Here is a 17,696-nt window from a genome sequence, read left to right on the forward strand (position 1 = left end):
GTTTGTTTTTGAGACGGAGTTTTGCTCTTGTTGCCTACGCTGGAGTACAGTGGTGTGATCTTGGCTCACTACAACCTCCGCCTCCCGGGTTCAAGCGATTCTCCTGCCTCAGCCTCCTGAGTAGCTGGGATTACAGGCACATGCCACCATGCCTGGCTAATTTTGTATTTTTAGTAGAGACGGGGTTACACCATGTTGGCCAGGCTGATCTTGAACTCCTGACCTCAGGTGATCCACCAATGTTGGCCTCCCAAATGCTGAGTTTACAGGTGTGAGCCACAGTGCCTGGCCAATACAAGAAATTTCTGAATAGTTCTTCAAACCAGGTCCACCAATTGTTGACATTTTAGCCACATTTGCTTTATTATCCTCTTTCCCTCTCTCTCTGTATGTTTACGTGCATACATGCGTGTGTACACACACATGCATATGTACAGGCACTCACATTTCCCTTGAACTGAGAGTTACTCCTTTATCCCTAAATACTGCTCCTGTATTAGAAACAAAAATATTCATTTAAATAATCATACTACAAAGATCAAAATCATGAAAGTTAATTCTGATACAATACCATTATCTAATATATTAATTTTACTTAAGTGTTGCTAATTGCATGGACCGAATGTGTCTTTCTACAATTCATATGTTGAAACCCTAACCCCTAGCATGGCTGTATTTGGATATGGGGCCTCTAAAGAAGTAATTAAGGTTAAACGAGGTCCTGAGCATGGGGCCCTGATCCAATAGGACTGGTATGCTTATAAGAAGAGACACCAGAGATCTCTCCTGCCTGTCCACACATGCATACAAGAAAGGCCATATGAGGACGCATCAAGAAGATGGCTGTTTGCAAGGCAGGAAGAGAACTCTCTCCAGAAACCAAGTTTGCCAGCACCCTGATCTTGGACTTCCAGCCTCTAGATCTGTGAGAAATAAATGTCTGTTGTTTAAGCCACTTACATTAATATAAGTTAATAATATTTTATTATGGCAGCCCCAGCATGGTCCCAATAATGTCCTTTATGGCAATTTTTTGCTCTGGCCCAGCATTCTATCTTCCCCCAAACTCTTAAAGCGTTCCATCTCTATCCCTTCCTTTGGTCCACAGCAGGAACTGCTGTGTATTTTTGGTAAACTTTTCACATGCACATGTCCATCTTTCTGGGGGGAGCTGTGAACAATGTTAATGTTCACTTTTGTCTTGTACGTCTGTGATTGCCACACATGGTCCACACAGGCTCTTGCACACAGGAGGCACTCAGTAAATACTTGTTGATTGATTGGATGGGAATAAGCTAGCTGTATTAAAGCTTGGGGCCAATGGTCACTATGTGAGCCATTTCTTGGTGGCCCATCTTGCCTATTGCCAGCATAAACTTTCCTGTTTGTAACACATACTCATAGGCTCCCAAACTCCTTCAGTATGAAAGTTCAACCTCTTACCAGGATTTTAAAGGCCCCTTAGGGTCTGGCCCCAGTGTGTATTTTTACCACATGATTTCTTCAACCAAAGTGGAGCCACTTGGCATTCCTTAAGTATATCCTTAATTTTCCATTCTCCAGCCTTTTACCCATTTTTGTTCTCTCTGCCTGAAATGCAATTCCTTCATCTCCATTGATTAAAATTACCCTTTAATATTGGAACCCAATATTGGAGTAGGGCAAAACTTCAATCGTTCTTGCATATATGCATGTATACATTTATTCCACAAATAATTATTGAGCATATACCATATGCCAGGCACTGTACTATGTGCTTGAATTACAGTATTGAATGAGATAGAAATGATTACCTGCCCTCTTAAACATCCATACCTCTGCTAATTGGGCAGTCTCCTCTGCAAATTTGAGGCAGGGTTTCTATTTACAATGACTTGTTTTCCTGATATAATAATACAGTAGTTAGTCATTTGGCCAATAAGAATGCCTCATCTTTGCAGACAATTCCATGGTTGATAGGCACATACACCATCATTAGCTCATTTCAACCTAACTCAGAGGTTAGTAACAAAGATATACCTGCTCCCATTCTGTAAAAGAGGAGACTGAAATTTAGAGAGGTTAAGGTAGCCAACCTAGGCTACTGTCAGATCTATCATTCCTCCAGAGATCTCTCTCTAGGATGAGAATCCTGGCCTTCTTTCTGACCCTTTGTGCAATATCAACACCTCCTTTATATACAAATGAAACTGGATGTTAGAGAAGGGACAAGCAACATTAGTTCTACTTTTTATGTAAAAACTGGCTGGGCACGGTGGTTCACGTCTGTAATCCCAGCACTCTGGGAGGCCAAGGCGGGCAGATCACTTGAGGTCAGGAGTTCAAGACCACACTGGCCAACATGGTGAAACCCCATCTCTACTAAAAATACAAAATTTTGCCAGGCATTGCGGTGCCCACCTGTAATTCCAGCTACTCAAGAGGCTGAGGTGGAGGAATTGCTTGAACCCTGGGAGGCAGAGGTTGCAGTGAGCCGAGATCATACCACTACACCACAGCCTGGGGGACAGAGTGAGACTGTGTCTCAAAACAAACAAACAACAAAAAAACAATATGCAAGCACAGTGGATGTCAAGGATCTACTGCAAAATAAATGCAAGCTAGTGGTATTCGGAAATAAAATTCCATCTTTCTTCTTCCATCAAGAAAATATAAATGAGATATCAATGCCTTCAGAGAAAATAAACTATTTGCCAGAATTTATTTGAATTTGCAAGTTCGATTGTTGGTAACCTGGCCTTGCTTTATAAACACTTAAAATTTGAACAACTAGTATTATAATCTGTTAAATCAGTAAAAATTTTAAATCCTTCTGTATGTCCAGTTTCATCTTACACTATTGAAATACCTTAGCATTTCAGAAAATTTAGTGAAAAAAAGAAGATAAATCACTAAACTACACATTTTAACACATAGTTCTTAGCCTGAAAGTGTTTTCTTTCAGTCTTTTATCAGATATAAGGTTTTACATTATTACAATTATAATTCTCATGCCCTGCCTTTTCTGATGTCCTATTTATACTTTTCTGCATTTCGACATAGTCTGAAAACAGAATAGCTCTTGGAATCAGAAGACTGAAATTCAAAACCCAGATCTATGACTTACCACCTGTGTGCAAAAGCACATGCAGGTTTTATGGGGCTCAAACTTTTACAACTTGGGGACCCTTTCTTTAAGAATACAAAATTAGGAGAATTGACTGTTTCTTTGGCATAAAAAAGGAAATCACAACACATTTCTGGAGATGTGGAGATTTCGATCTTTTCTTCTGAGAGCTCTTTAGGCAATTTACCAGAAATGCTTATATAGAAATGCTTTCCGATTGCAATCTGGTCCCCCTCCTATATCTCACACTGTGTGTGGCTCCCTGCACTCACAGGGGTCCATACAAGCCTTGATGCTTAAGCTTCATTTGCTTTACAATAAATCCACCTGTGGCAGTATGATCTTGGGCAGGTCAAATCATTTCTCTGGTCTTCAGTTTGTTCCTCTGTAAAATGGAATCATATTAATAGCTACCTGTAGAAGTTACAGTGAAAACCAAATGAAACCATGCAGAAACCAGCGCTGGAAAGCATGGAGCACCACCCGGGCCGTTTATCATTCCCCTAATGCCAGCCCTGCAGTGCTCTGGCTCCTTATGGAGACCAGCTTCTTTCCATTATATTACTGTCATTTTTCAACAAACAATTTATGCCTTCCTTTCTTATGTCACTTTTAACAGATTTTCAGACTAGTAAATGTTGTTCGTTTTTACAAATCCTTCTGTAGCAATTTATGGCTAAAATGGGAATTAAGTAAAGCAACTGTTTATCTGAGTGCTATCCCTTGGTTATTTCTTCTGAAAACAATGCCTAATGACATCTGATTTTGGAGGAAATGGATTGAAGCAACTAGAAAAGAGGTTAGAGGACTCAAGAGATCCAACGGCTGTGGCCTGTGAGCAGACGGACCATTCATAACTTTGCAGTTTCTCATTCAGAGTAGCCTCCAATGAATCTCCTGCCCAAGCTGGTCTGCTTGTGGAACAAAAGGCTGGCAACGCGTGTGTTTCACGCCCCACTGCTCAGGGCTGGCCTCTCTGGTGGCCTGCAGTCATCAGAGGGACTTGCCGCCCTCAATTATTTGGCTTTTACAAATCACTACAGGGAAGTCCAGCTTAGGCAACACATAAACGCTTTCCTTCATACCACCGGGAAGCTGCCACAATCCTTTTATTGTTTAAGTAACTGACAAAGGTTTCTATTGACTATTTCCTGTTACGGCTTCCTCACCAAGGAATGGCACCCTTTCCTGCAGTGACTTTTTCAAAATGCTATGAAAACCCTGAGAGTGACCACTGAAATTTGTTCCTAAGTCATTTATTCCATGGTTTACAACATAATTCCCTCAAAGGACCATTTGCAGGTGGCTGCATTTTACCTGATATTCTCCCAGCTCTGAAAAATAATACACAACCTTGGAAAAGGTGATAATACCCCAACAGGCGAGAGATGCCAACTTGTCTCATTCCATTTTAAACAATTGTGAAAGAAATGCTTCTGCAATTACAACTACTCCCACCTCAGCTGAGAGATACCTCACTTTATATAATACTGGAAGAAGGAAAGGGTGGGGAGAACTGCAACATGGGCAGAAATGGAGGCTTGGCACCATCTCATAAGCAGATCTGGGCCTAGAGGACAGGAAAATGGGCCATATATTAACCTGGGAGTACTGGAAAGAGGAAACGAGTCAACAATTAGCTAATTTTATTTATTTATTTATTTTTATATTTACTTTTATTGTATTTTGTTTTTATTATTATTATTATTTGAGACAGTGTGTCACTCTGTTGCCCAGGCTGGAGTGCAGTGGCTCTCACTGCAACTTCTGCCTCCCAGGTTCAAGCGATTCTCATGCCTCAGCCTCCCCAGTAGCTGGGACTACAGGCACCCACCACCACGCCCAGCTACTAGTTAGTTAATTTTAAAGAGTGGGTGGTAAGAAGCAGCTATTATTTCCCAAGATTTCTCTAAATTTTAATTTTCTCTTTCACATATAAAAGAGTATATGTTTAAAATACTTGGAGATAGCTAAATACATATAAGCAAATTTCCTTAAATACTAAATGTCTAGCAATTACTCATTCTGTAAGAGAGAGAATTGACCTCAAATTTTCAATTAAATTTATTAAAATAGAAAAAAAAAAAAAAAGCCAGGCATGGTGGCGAGCACCTGTAATCTTAGCTACTTGTGGTGGCTGAGGTGGAAGGATTGCTTGAGCCCAGGAGGTTGAGGCTGCAATGAGTCAAGATTGTGCCACTGCACTCCAATCTGGGTGAAAAAGTGAGACCCTGTCTCAAAAAAAAAAAAAAAGTATATATATATATATATATATATATAGAAAAAAATGCTTGCTTTATCAACTTTTGGTTCTATGGCAAACCTCATGATCCCACCTCTCAATATAATATGGTCCACCTATTTATTCTACAGTCCAAAGGCATGAGAAATTTATACTAATACCTATAATTGTTCTTCCCAAAGATTCAACCCAGGTTTCTTCTTTATATCTTGAATTTTGTCTTTCATATTCTCCAAACATTAAGCTACATTGATTTGATTTTTTTGGTAGCATCAGTATAGCTTTATGCATGGTGATTTCTAATAAGAAGAGTGTGCCCAGTCCAACGCCTGGAGAGAATGCCTCCTATATACACATGCATATTTGCTGCACCAATGAATGAATGATACAGAAATTCTCTTCCATGCTAAACAAAACAAAACACAACAAAACAAAAAGTTAAGAATGAAATTAAAATAATCTAATAGAAAATAGAGCATTTAAGGTAAAAAATTCATCTTACATAGGGACTATCTGGATAGCTCTTTTCATTAACTACAATTTCCGAGGATTATATAATATGTTGCATTTGCTTCATTATTCAAAATTTGTACATGGACTATATCTACCAAAATACAACAATTTACTCCTTTATAATAGCCTGATGTGAGAGGATAGATAATGATTCCGCAAAAACTGTTGCTGTCTGAATCCCCAGAACCTGTGAACACGTTGCTTTACAAAAAGAGACTGCAGGTGTGATTAAGGCTCTCAACATAGGGAGATTATCCTGGATTACCTGGGACACCCTGATTTTACCCCATTGAAGTCTATTTCAAACATCTGACTTCTAGACTGTAAGATAATAAGTTTGTGTTGTTTTAAGCCACTAAATTTGGGGTAATTTGTCACAGTGGCAATAAGGAGATAAATACACAGAGTATAGTGTAAAATTTCTCATTTTACCAAAAAAAAAACCTAACATCTTTCTCTCTCAAATTTCTGTGATCCAAAATAATTGATCACAGTGGCTTGAATAGGTGAGTTGATATTCCTTGAGTAGAAATGATAAAATGATGGGTCAGAGCCAGCTGGGTGACAAGAAACCAACCAAATTCAAAGTTAAAATTGTCTAAGGGAAATCAATAAACAAAATCCAATGTAGATACTTTATGTATTTCATTGTTTTTAAAGAAAGAATTTACCCAATAACTGTCATTATATGCTTTTCAAATCATTTCAAGTTTTGTTTTTTTTTAAATACCATTTCAATAAACTCTAGAGTCCTTTAGGACTTAATGATAAGAGTTAACTCAATATGTTGACAATTATAATAATGGCCCTGACTGTATGCTGGGTTTGAGTTTTCTATATTCAATATAGTTATAGAAATAGATTGTAGATGTGTATACAGGAAGTTTCCTTCCAGAAGTATTTATAGTTGTTAAGTGAGAACCAGAAGGTCAAAGATCAAGGGGGCCTGTCCTAACAACTGGCTTTCCTTCTTCCAACAGTCCCCAACAAGGTGCCATATTTCTTGTGCCCTTCTGAAATTTTGAAAGATGCAGAATTTGGACAAATGCCACTTGGTAGCAAATGCCAACCAATAAATAATCGTAGCCTCGTTCTGTTCATATTCTTACATTTTATCTCTTTCTCCCTGATAATCCTTTTCCCAGTCAGGGATTCTGATCCAGCATCATTTCTTTGGGTAAACTTTCCCCACCTGACCCATCTATTGAGTCTCTTCATTATAGATGGCCATAGACTCCGTATTCCCTTTCTTCAGAATGTTTATCAAGTTTTGTAGTTATGTAATCATTAGGGTGGTTATGTGTTTGGAGTGTGTCTCCCCCTACCCAACATTAAATCTTGTGACTGGGATTGAAACCAGGTCTGATTTATCCCTACTAGGTTATGGTAGGATATGAGCAATGTTTGTTGAGTGAAGGAATGAATGAATGAATGAATAAGAAACCTAGGGTACAGATCCAGGCTCCCTTCCTTGTCCCCTAACACTTGGCTAAGCTATAAAATCAATGTAGGTGAGTCAAAATAAAACCAGAAGATAACATTCCAGAACAGTTAGAAAACATTTATTCAGGGCCCTGTGGGAGTTGGAACTCTTCAGAGAGTTATGGATTGAGAAGAGGAGTTAAGCTGCACATAAACATCTATGACCAAAAACTGGAATTAATGACAACCACAAGGGAGGGATAGATATAACTGGAATTCAAAAGAGGCGAGGTGATGTCATATAGAGGGTTGTCCTGCCATTCCATGAACCACCATCCTTGATAATATTCCACACTCCCTTGCCTCTCCAGCCTTTGTCACATCCATTTGGCAAATGCATATGCTGCCTGTTTCCTCTGCTGCCACACCAGATCAACCTTGCCTTGTTGGAGGATGCCAAGGGCAAGACAGGTGAGTATCACTGTACACTCACGCAGGGCTTCTGCCATGGTAGCGTGCCCAGCTGAGAGGAAAGTGGGGACTAAATTAGCACAAAAGTATCATTATGGACATAGGAGAGGGCCTGAACTCATGCTTACCAACCTAAAATGAGTCATTGGTGCCCCTTGGCAATTCTACTGTGTTTCCCTAATCAAATCCTTCATTCCTTTCAAGGACTATTTCAAAAATTCATTATTCTCATGAGATCTCTGATTGTGCCTCCCATACCAACAGTACCTCCTTTTCCTCTCAGAGGATGATTTTGCCTCTTATTCCACAGACACCAATCAAGGAATTAGCTCTGCTGACAAGAGTGTTCTCACCCAAAGGGCGGCCCCCTTTCCCAGGGCAGTCCACTTCCAGTGTTAGACCCAGGACTATAAAGATGTGGTCTCCTCATCCTGACTTGGGACAACTTGAAGGGTCATCAGCTTCAGAGCTCTCCCATGGAATTTCCGAGGCCTTCATGGAGACTGCACTGCAGCCCAGCTTCTCCCTCTGTCAGTCCTGCTTCCTCCCCTTCCTCAGGTGTGGATCACCAGAACACTCCCCAGTGCATTTCCTCCTTGCTCATCTCCATCTGTGAATCTGCCTCCTGGGGTATACATGGCCAGCCAGGCCCCTCTGCCTCAGGAGGCTCCTCTGGACCACACCTTTCCTCCACCAATCTATTTCAGCACCCACTCCCCCACCTTTGAATATGGAATGGGCCCCTCCATTGGGCCATTACCTGCTGGTCCCCAACCTCTTTACCTATTTACCTCATGCCTATCCATCTGTAAGATCTCACTTCAAACATAACTTTCTCCTGAGGAAAACAGATGAGCTTCCTTTCTCACAGCCTCTCATGGAACCATATTCCCTTCACAGCACTTGGATTTCTGTCTATCTCTGCTCCTAGAATTTAACTGTGCCAGCAGGGCTGCTTGTTTCCGCTCTCCACTGCATCATTGGTGTTTTGCATAGTTTCAGGTGGTGTGCTAAATGCTGGACATGTGGTAGTGAGCAAGACAAAGCTCCCACCTTTGGGGTGCTTACAATCCACTGAGAGAGATGGGAAAGGAGTTAAAAAATGTAGTAATCTCTGTTTTACTAATGAAGAAATGGAAGCTAGTTACTTGGACAAGGTCCCCATGGTCAGTGAGAAGAAATGAGATTAAACTCAAACTCTAAAACACTCAGGGAGGAAGGAAGGAAAAAAGGAAGGGAGAGAGGAAGGAAGGGAGGTACAAAGGGAGGAAAGGAGGAAGAAGGGCAGGGAGGAAGGAAGAGAAAGAGGCAGTGGGGGAAGGAGGGAAGGAAGGATTACAATGACTATAACTTACTGAGTTGTTCTATTGTGGCCTGAAATAGGTTGTGTTTCTTCAGGATTACAAAGCATTTCCTTTTTTTTTTTGAGGTGGAGTCTCGCTTGACGCCCAGGCTGGAGTGCTGGAGTGTAATGGCGCGATCTCAGCTCACTGCAATCTCCACCTCCCGGGTTCACACCATTCTCCTGGTTCAGCCTCCCGAGTAGCTGGGACTACAGGTGCCCGCCACCACACCCAGCTAATTTTTTGTGTTTTTAGTAGGACGGGGTTTCACCGTGTTAGCCAGGATGGTCTCGATCTCCTGACCTCGTGATCCGCCCGTCTCGGCCTCCCAAAGTGCTGGGATTTACAGGTTACAGGCATGAGCCACCGCGCCCGGCCAAAAGATTTTCTTTGTGAATTCCATGTGATTTAGAACTGCACTGCCCAGTACAGTAGCTACTTGCCACATGTGGCTATTGAGCCCCTGAGATGTGGCTAGTCTATATGAAGATGTGCTGTAAGTGCAAAATGCATATCAGAATTCAAGGACTTAGAATGAAAAAAAGGACTGTAAAATATTTCATTAATAACATATATTAATCACATGTTAAAATTCTATTTTGAATATATTGGATTAAATAAAATATATTAAATGTAAAAAAGTAGTAGCCCTCGTTTCTGGCATTATTTGCACTCATAGTTAACTGAGCAAAAGTGTTCAATAAGCTGGAGAGCCCTATTAGTCCACAAGCCCTTGGTGAACAGGGACCCTGGGAAGGAAGAATGTGGGTTAACTAGATCAGTGAATTAAGTAAATGTTGGTTAACATCAACTCTAAATAAACAAGATAACATACTGTGTTATAAAGAAGTGCAGTTGATAAGGTACAAAGTACTAGTGGACCACATTAGACAGATGACTATCTCGTGACAAGTGATTTGGTGAATATGGATATTTTGGTGGGGGCAGGAATGAAAGTATGAACTTTGAGGTGGAGATCCAGAGATGGGTAATTGTGAATATTTATGGAGAACTGCGAGTGTGTAGCTTGGCTTGAGTAAAGGATTCATGCAATGGGGTAGAGTTAGCACTTACAGGCCAGGTGCGGTGGCTCATGCCTATAATCCCAGCACTTTGGGAGGCTGAGGTGGGTGGATCACTTGAGCTCAGGAGTTCAAGACCAGCCTGGGCAACATGGTGAAACTCTGCCTCTACCAAAAATACAAAAATTAGCCAGGCATGATGACTCAGGCCTGTAGTTCCAGCTACCCAGGAGGCTGAGGTAGGAGGATCACTTGAGTCCAGGAGACAGAGGTTGCAGTGAATTGAGATCTCACCACTGCACTTCAGCCTGGGCGACAGAGTGAGATCCTATATCAAAACAAAACAAAACAAAACAAAAAAAAAGGAAATAAAAAGTTTGGTCATACACATAAAAAATTAGTATATGTAGCTCAAGGGAATAATTATTTCATGTAAAAATTTCGTATAAATTTACTTTACCAGGAGAAATGGGCCTAACACATGCTGGAGAATAATGAAAAGTTCTGAGTGCAAGCTTTGTAGACTCTCACAAGTAAGCATATAAATGGAAGAATATAGAAAATGATGCATTGGCAGGGCATGGTGGCTTACGTCTGTAATCCTAACACTTTAGGAGGCCAAGGCAGGTGGATCATGAGGTCAGGAGTTCGAGACCAGCCTTAGCCTGGCCAATATGGTGAAACCCTGTCTCCACTAAAAATACAAAAATTAGCTGGGGGTGGTGGTGCATGCCTGTAGTCCCAGCTGCTTGGGAGGCTGAGGCAGGAGAATCACTTGAACCCAGGAGGCGGAGGTTGTAGTGAGCCAAGATCACGCCACTGCACTCCAGCCTGGGCGACAGAGTGAGACTCCATATCAAAAAAAAAAAAAAAAAAAAAAAGAAAAGAAAAAAAGAAAATGATTCATTACATTTTGTTCTGGCTGAGCACTTTTATGTTCCTGTTACAACCTAGGTTTAATTTTTAAAACTTGTTATTAAGGCATAATGTAGATAAAGTACACATACCATTAATAGTAGAGCTTGATTTTTACAAACTGTGAACACATTCATGAAATCAGTACCTGGTGCAAGAAATGGAGTATTGCAGCACTCAGAACCACCCCGTGCTCCTTCCAACCTACCACCAGGACCATCACTATCCCGACTTCTAACAACATGCATTAGCTCTGCCTGTTTTTGTACTTTTATATAAAGGGAATCACACTATGTAATCTTTTGTGCCCTATGCTCAAAGAATCAAACTAAACTTTGGATGACTGAATCCCAACTCAGCATTTCATTGTGAGTTTGGACAAGCCTCTTAACCCTGTTTCCACATCCAGAGAAGTGGATTATAACAGTGTTTGCCTCATAGGGGTATTGTGAGGATTAAGTGAGATAATGTATGTAAAAGTTTTAGCACAGTGGGTGGAGTGTGGCTGCAGCTGCCACACTGTACTCAAACTTATAGTCTGCGAACTTCTGAATATGAGAGAGGGAAAAAATCCATGTCATCTGGGCAGAGTCCAACTATACCTTTATTCACAAATGAGCATCTACACATACAATAGGGAACCTGGTTATTTGATCCATCTCACTTTTGGCTAAAGGAGAAAAGATATTTCTGTTATATACTTACTCATCTCCCCTTCGTAAGCACTTAGCTAAACTGAATAAATAGGTAAGTACTAACAATATTAGGGCTTAGGACATTATGTTCAAATCTGCTCATAACTTTTGAGCTTTGTTTGGCAAAATTACAGTAGTTAAATCAGAGTAAAGTGAATCTCCTGCCTTCTTTCCCTGTGCTGGCCAGGAAAATCCAATCAAACCTAGCACATTCTGTACTTGGAACTTGAGTTAAGCATACCAGGTCTGGAAACTTCAGAAATAAGGGCAGTACACACTACTACTTTTAATAGTATTTGCTCCAAACTCAACAGCTTTTGATGTACTTAGACCAACACACTAAAATGTTTTCAAAAACACTCTCTTCCTAGCACGAGTCACAATTATTTTCCAAGTGTACTTTATCTTGCTTTTCTACTGATATATTTCACATATTATTGACCATATCCACACTCGTTTAAAAAAAAAAAAAAAGGCCAGGGGAAAGTGCAATGTTCCAACAGAATTCTACTTGGTTCAATTTATCATCTACTACTTAATTACAAATAAATTTTCACTTCTCACCAAGTAGGAAGCACCTCTTCAAATACTATCATCAGTTTTACATTACGAATTAAAGGTCTGATTGGCTGGCAAGCCTACCACTATAGAGGTAAGTCAAGCAGGAAATTATACGGCTATAAAATTAACTGAAAGATTTTAAGAGAGTAATACAATTTATTGGCTATGAAGCAAAACTAGCTTCATGCAGATAACTAATAAATCAAAGCTATTTATAATTCATAGTATAAAAAAGTATGGTTAATATTCCGAGTCATAACTGATTTTTTCAATTACTTATATTTAACACTTGGCGAGATTTTTCTAAGCACCATGATAGACACAGAAATGAAGGAGTTATAAACAGCAATCCCTACTCTTCAGAAATGTAAAGTCTGGTGGGAAAGTTTTATGGAAGCACTAGGATAATCAGGAAATGACTCACAGACCCGTGCCTTAAAGGCTAAGATTTTAACAGGCTAGGGAAACAAAGAAAAGTCATACAAAGAGGGCCCAGCGTGGTGGCTCACGCCTGTAATCCCAGCACTTTGGGAGGCTGAGGCGGACGGATCACTTGAGGTCAGGAACTGGAGACCAGCCTGGCCAACATGGTGAAACCCCATCCCTACTAAAAACACAAAAATTAGCCGGGCATGGCGGTGCACACCTGTAATCCCAGCTACTGGTAGGAGAATTGCTTGAACCTGGGAGGTGGCGGTTGCAGTGAGTCGAGACGGTGCCACTGCACTCCAGCCTGGGCGACAGAGTGAGACTCCGTCTCAAAAAAAAAAAAAAAAAAAAAAGAAGTCATACAAAGAGGATATTACAAACACGGGCCTGGAGATGGGAGTGTGCACATGTGTTCCCAGGAGATCCAAGTCACCAGTATGACTGAAAAATGAAGTTGGTCATGTCCAGGTTAGGGAGTGAAGGAGAAGAATTATTATTATTTAGGCAACAGAGAACTATGGAACGTCTGTTTTTTATATTTGTTTCTTTCTGTTTACATATAAGGAGAGAATGTGCCTAGTCCTCTCAGCAGTTTTATTTCATGCTACAAATTAATAGATTGGCATTATAATTTAATATATCAGTCATAAACTTGATGTAAGCCTTCTACTGAGAGGTAAACTCATTTTTAATGAGTTAATTCCCTCAGACTTCTGAGCCTACAAGGCTAAAGATAGAATCTAGATGGTGATGAATTTACTGAAGTAATATAATACCAAAGAGCCCTGCCTGGATGACCAGTGTGCCTTTCCCAGATGACACCCTTATGCCCCTGTTCAATTTCTTGACATTTCTATAGAATGGAGACAGAGGCCATATGCAGGCTGAGAATTCACAGCTGACTTCAATGTGGGGGTGGGTGATTATTCACTGGGTAAATGAAGGGAAGGCAATACCACTAAGTGACAGAACAAAGGAAGGGCAGGTCGAAGTTGAGAAAAAGGAAATCTGCTTTGAATATGTGTTTAAGGCGCCAACAGGAAGTGTCATGTGAAAGTATCTGAAAGGCAGCTGAAAATCTGGTTTTAAATGAGGCTCAATAAAGGGGCAATGTTGTATTTACTGGTAAAATCACCGTAAAGAGAGTTCTAAGTGAGAAAAAAGGCCTAAGAACAGAATGTTAAGTCTCTAAGGATTCTATCAGTCCTTATAAAGCACAAAACCAAGTGAAATGAGCAATGCCAAGTCAGCTTGTACACAGATGCTTTATTTTGGATGTTAATGTGTTGACATTGTATGCAAGATTCTCCTACAATGGAGTTTTCCATATATCACAAAACTCAATTTAGTCAGGGTAATTGCTGTATTAATGTGAAAACCTTACAATAAAATGCAGTATTATATATGTGTAGTCAGTTTCCATGCAAGTATGGCTGCTACATGTATGTCTGGCATTTGTATAACATACTGAAAGAAACTCAGAGGAACAAAACATTATAAAGGTGACTTAAGATGCCTGACATGTTTAAGATTAAAAATCTTGCAAAAAGCAACAAAGCAGTTAACTGAAGGATTCAACCAATACCAACCCAAATATGTGTTATGTCCAATAAGCCCAGATTTATCCACAATATATTACCATTTAGGATAATTTAATGCTCAAGAAAAAATATGCTTTAAAAATATAGCTCTTATAAGATATTATACTTTGGTGATTGCAGACTATGTATATCCAGGTAAGGGCTACATTAAAAACAACAACAACAAAAAACCATTATGTGCTATTAGTTCAAGGTAACTGAAATGATCCAGTATGAGTTTGCTACAGTCATTGGTTTCACTAAGTGAAATTTCTGTGAGAAGTTCATTAATTAGAAAGCAATCAACATACTTAAACATGCTAAGAAGATTCAAATTGGTTTATCTATTTATCAACAAGGCATAATCTTAGTACCATACATTTTCTTCACTTCTCACTATATATATGTGTGTGTGTGTATATATATATATATATAATATGCAAAAACTAGCAAGTAGATTTAAATAGCTTAAAACCCTTTTAGGTCTACTGTTCAAGAGCTAAGCATTAAAATACTTAGTATTTCCATTTCTATTAACATACAAACAGAGCAGAAAATCTTAACCTGCTTTCATTTTGTTTTTTAAGGCATAGTAGTATTTTGGTATTTGTAAGAATTTGCCTGGTAATGGTTGATTCCATTTAGTTAACTTGAGAACTTGCCATCATTTGTTTTTCATCTTTTCACACAGTGCAAGTGGTGGTCGCTCTTTCCTTCTCTCGTAGCAGCAAGCCGATTCTGCTATTTTCTATAGCAGCATACTTCAGGAGTGGAGAGGGAGAGAGTGTGTCAATTATAAATAATTCAAACTACAGTGTACAATTCTATTTACCTGTCAGTGTTTAAGTTGACAGCACACCATTATATGACTGAAAAAAATTACATATAATCTCTACCACAAAAGCAAATAAAAAATCTTTCAAGAAGAAATAAAATAAGTGCAAACACCTAAAACAGGCAACTGAAGCAACTGTTGTAACCTGTAGAGAAACACAAAACATTTAAAAAAGGACAAAATATTTTTATAAATAAAAGATAATGTTCTCCACTTCTGAAACACTGTAAATATAAACTTCTAAGTGCAGACTGTTTTTAGGGACCAAAGTACCATATTATTTTTTAAACAAAATGCAAAAATTTCAAAAACATATACAAATCACCAGATTAATGTATATGACCATCCCCGATATAATTTAAAAAGAAAATATTAAATTATTATTTAGTACATTTTTAGAACTACTTTATAACCAACATGATTTAAAGGGCATAGTGCAACATTTAGGTAGATGTGACATATAGTATAGATATTGTACTCTTTGCAGCTATAACTTACTACTGTTTCATACTTAAAGTCAAAATTATTCTTTACTGTGTTAGCTGTAATAACAGGAAACAACATTGGCTTCTAGGCACCCTGTATACATATAAATATCTACATTTAAGCTTTAAAAATAAAAATAAATTATAAAAAACAGACTTCTTTCCAATTTACAAAGTCCTCCTGCTCCTACATACTGTACAATACATTCAACAAAATTCTCAGCTCTTCTGAGATTAAGAAAATACTATTTACTAATAAAGAAAAAACTCTTTTTTGAATGCTTTTTATTTTCAGTACTATGCTCAAATAAATACATTTAACACTGTAGTTAATTTTACTGCTTCTGAAAAAAAAAAATTAGTAGTGCAACTTTCTAGCCTTCCTTTAAATTCCTTTTCAATGTGTTTCTTTGTAAATGGTAGCCTAAGTAAATCAGCACGTGGGCAAAAGTACTTCATAAAATCGTGTGCTTTCCATACATAGACTAATTTCAGAAATCATATCTACTCATACACCTATCTATAACAAAACTGCAGCATCAAGAGAGTAGCAACATATATCTTGTGAAGAAAATATGAGAATTTACTTTTAGAAATCCATGAACATTCTATTATTTTCCCATCTTGTTCTTTAAAAACAATTTTTAAAAATCTCATCTCTTAAAAAATAAACTATGAAATTGTCTACCCCTTAAGTGACTTACTAGCTTTCTGCCTACTATATAGAATAGAAAAAAGATGCTGTATTAAAAGGGCTATCTTACAACTTTAAAAACAACTAATTGAGAAAAATTTCACTGCAACCTAATTTAGTAGAGATTGCAGTAAGGGAGTGGGGCATTTCATCAATTTTAATAATAATTACAGTATAAGAGCTCTTGAAGTACTACTGGTAGCTGTGTAAGTACTCAGATATCTTCTTGCTTGTTCAGTCATAATAAGTTGGTCTTCTGTCTTCCCATAAACCACTGTTTCCCATTCACAATTTGACTAGAAAGGAAATATTAATAGTGATGTGAAAAGTATTAAAATAACTATCCATATTATATCACAATTAGACTCTTAAAGTCAGTTATTTAAACTGATTAGATATTTCATAAGCAATAATTATAAAAATGTTTTAACAATGGCATTGTATTTTTTAATAATAATTTTTTAAATATATACTGAAATATTTTTGATCAAGTTTTTAAAATCAAGTTTTTAAAAAGTCAATTATTTTAGCTATCTATATTGCTTACAGGCCTATGGAGGCAGTTTAGAAGTCTTGTCCCCAACAATTCCCCCCAAATCAAATGAGTCTTAACATGGAAATAAATGTTAAAATTTTGCAAAAGGTTTAAAGAGAGGATGTAATGTCAAAAAATGAGCCAAGAATGCTTTATTTACAAATTAGGAAATATATTCATAGCAAAAAATCGAGTTCATGTTTTTTTCTTCCCTTATTATAAAGATTACTATGTTATAGACATGATCTTCTATATAATAACTTTCCCCAAAAGTTCTATGTTAATTAAACGCTGGGAACTCAAATCATTTTACATGGATTAAGAGAATGTGCTACATGGCTCTTAGAAAGCAGCAGCTGAAAACAGATGTAAGGTGGTCATATGTGATTGCCAAAGATGTTTTCAAAGTATGCTTTAACATCAGGTATACTAATGCTGCAGTCACTGTGGCATAAAAAAGAAAATTTCCTACTCAGTGAACTCTCAAATTATCTGGGGTAAACTCTTAATGCAGTAAAAATTTTCCTAACCTTCATTTGCCACATCCCACTGGCCACATCCCAACAGAAAAAAAGGACTTTGTTTTACAACTTCTGAGCCAAAAAGTTCACTGGAAACCATGGTACCAACAAAACCATGCTGAAACTGCTTCTAACCACTTACCCTTTTTCAGAATAGCAATTAGGGCTATACATATTTGTTACAGGAGAAGAGGTGCCAGAAGTAGATTTATATATCTTTAGTTTAAAAAAGATACAGTGCTGAGGAAATCACCAGACGAGTCTTTGGTTACAGCTCCAATTGTTTAGTTTATATGTGCCCTGATGAATGAGTCTCTCAAACCCAAA

At 38.4% G+C, this 17,696-nt stretch overlaps 1 protein-coding gene across 1 annotated transcript in view; it reads right to left on the reverse strand.

Annotated features, from left to right (window-relative positions):
- Positions 1-13,965: 13,965 nt before the first annotated feature.
- The window catches only part of MYBL1 (MYB proto-oncogene like 1), a 49,471-nt gene continuing 45,740 nt past the window's right edge, over positions 13,966-17,696 (reverse strand). The window contains exon 16 of the mRNA XM_033203172.1: positions 13,966-16,609. Coding sequence (XP_033059063.1) covers positions 16,481-16,609 — 129 coding nt within the window. The 3' untranslated portion in view covers positions 13,966-16,480. The remainder of the gene's footprint in view (positions 16,610-17,696) is intronic.

Source organism: Trachypithecus francoisi, unplaced genomic scaffold (assembly GCF_009764315.1).
Source record: "Trachypithecus francoisi isolate TF-2019V2 unplaced genomic scaffold, Tfra_2.0 Lachesis_group7, whole genome shotgun sequence".
In the NCBI taxonomy this organism is placed as follows: domain Eukaryota; kingdom Metazoa; phylum Chordata; class Mammalia; order Primates; family Cercopithecidae; genus Trachypithecus; species Trachypithecus francoisi.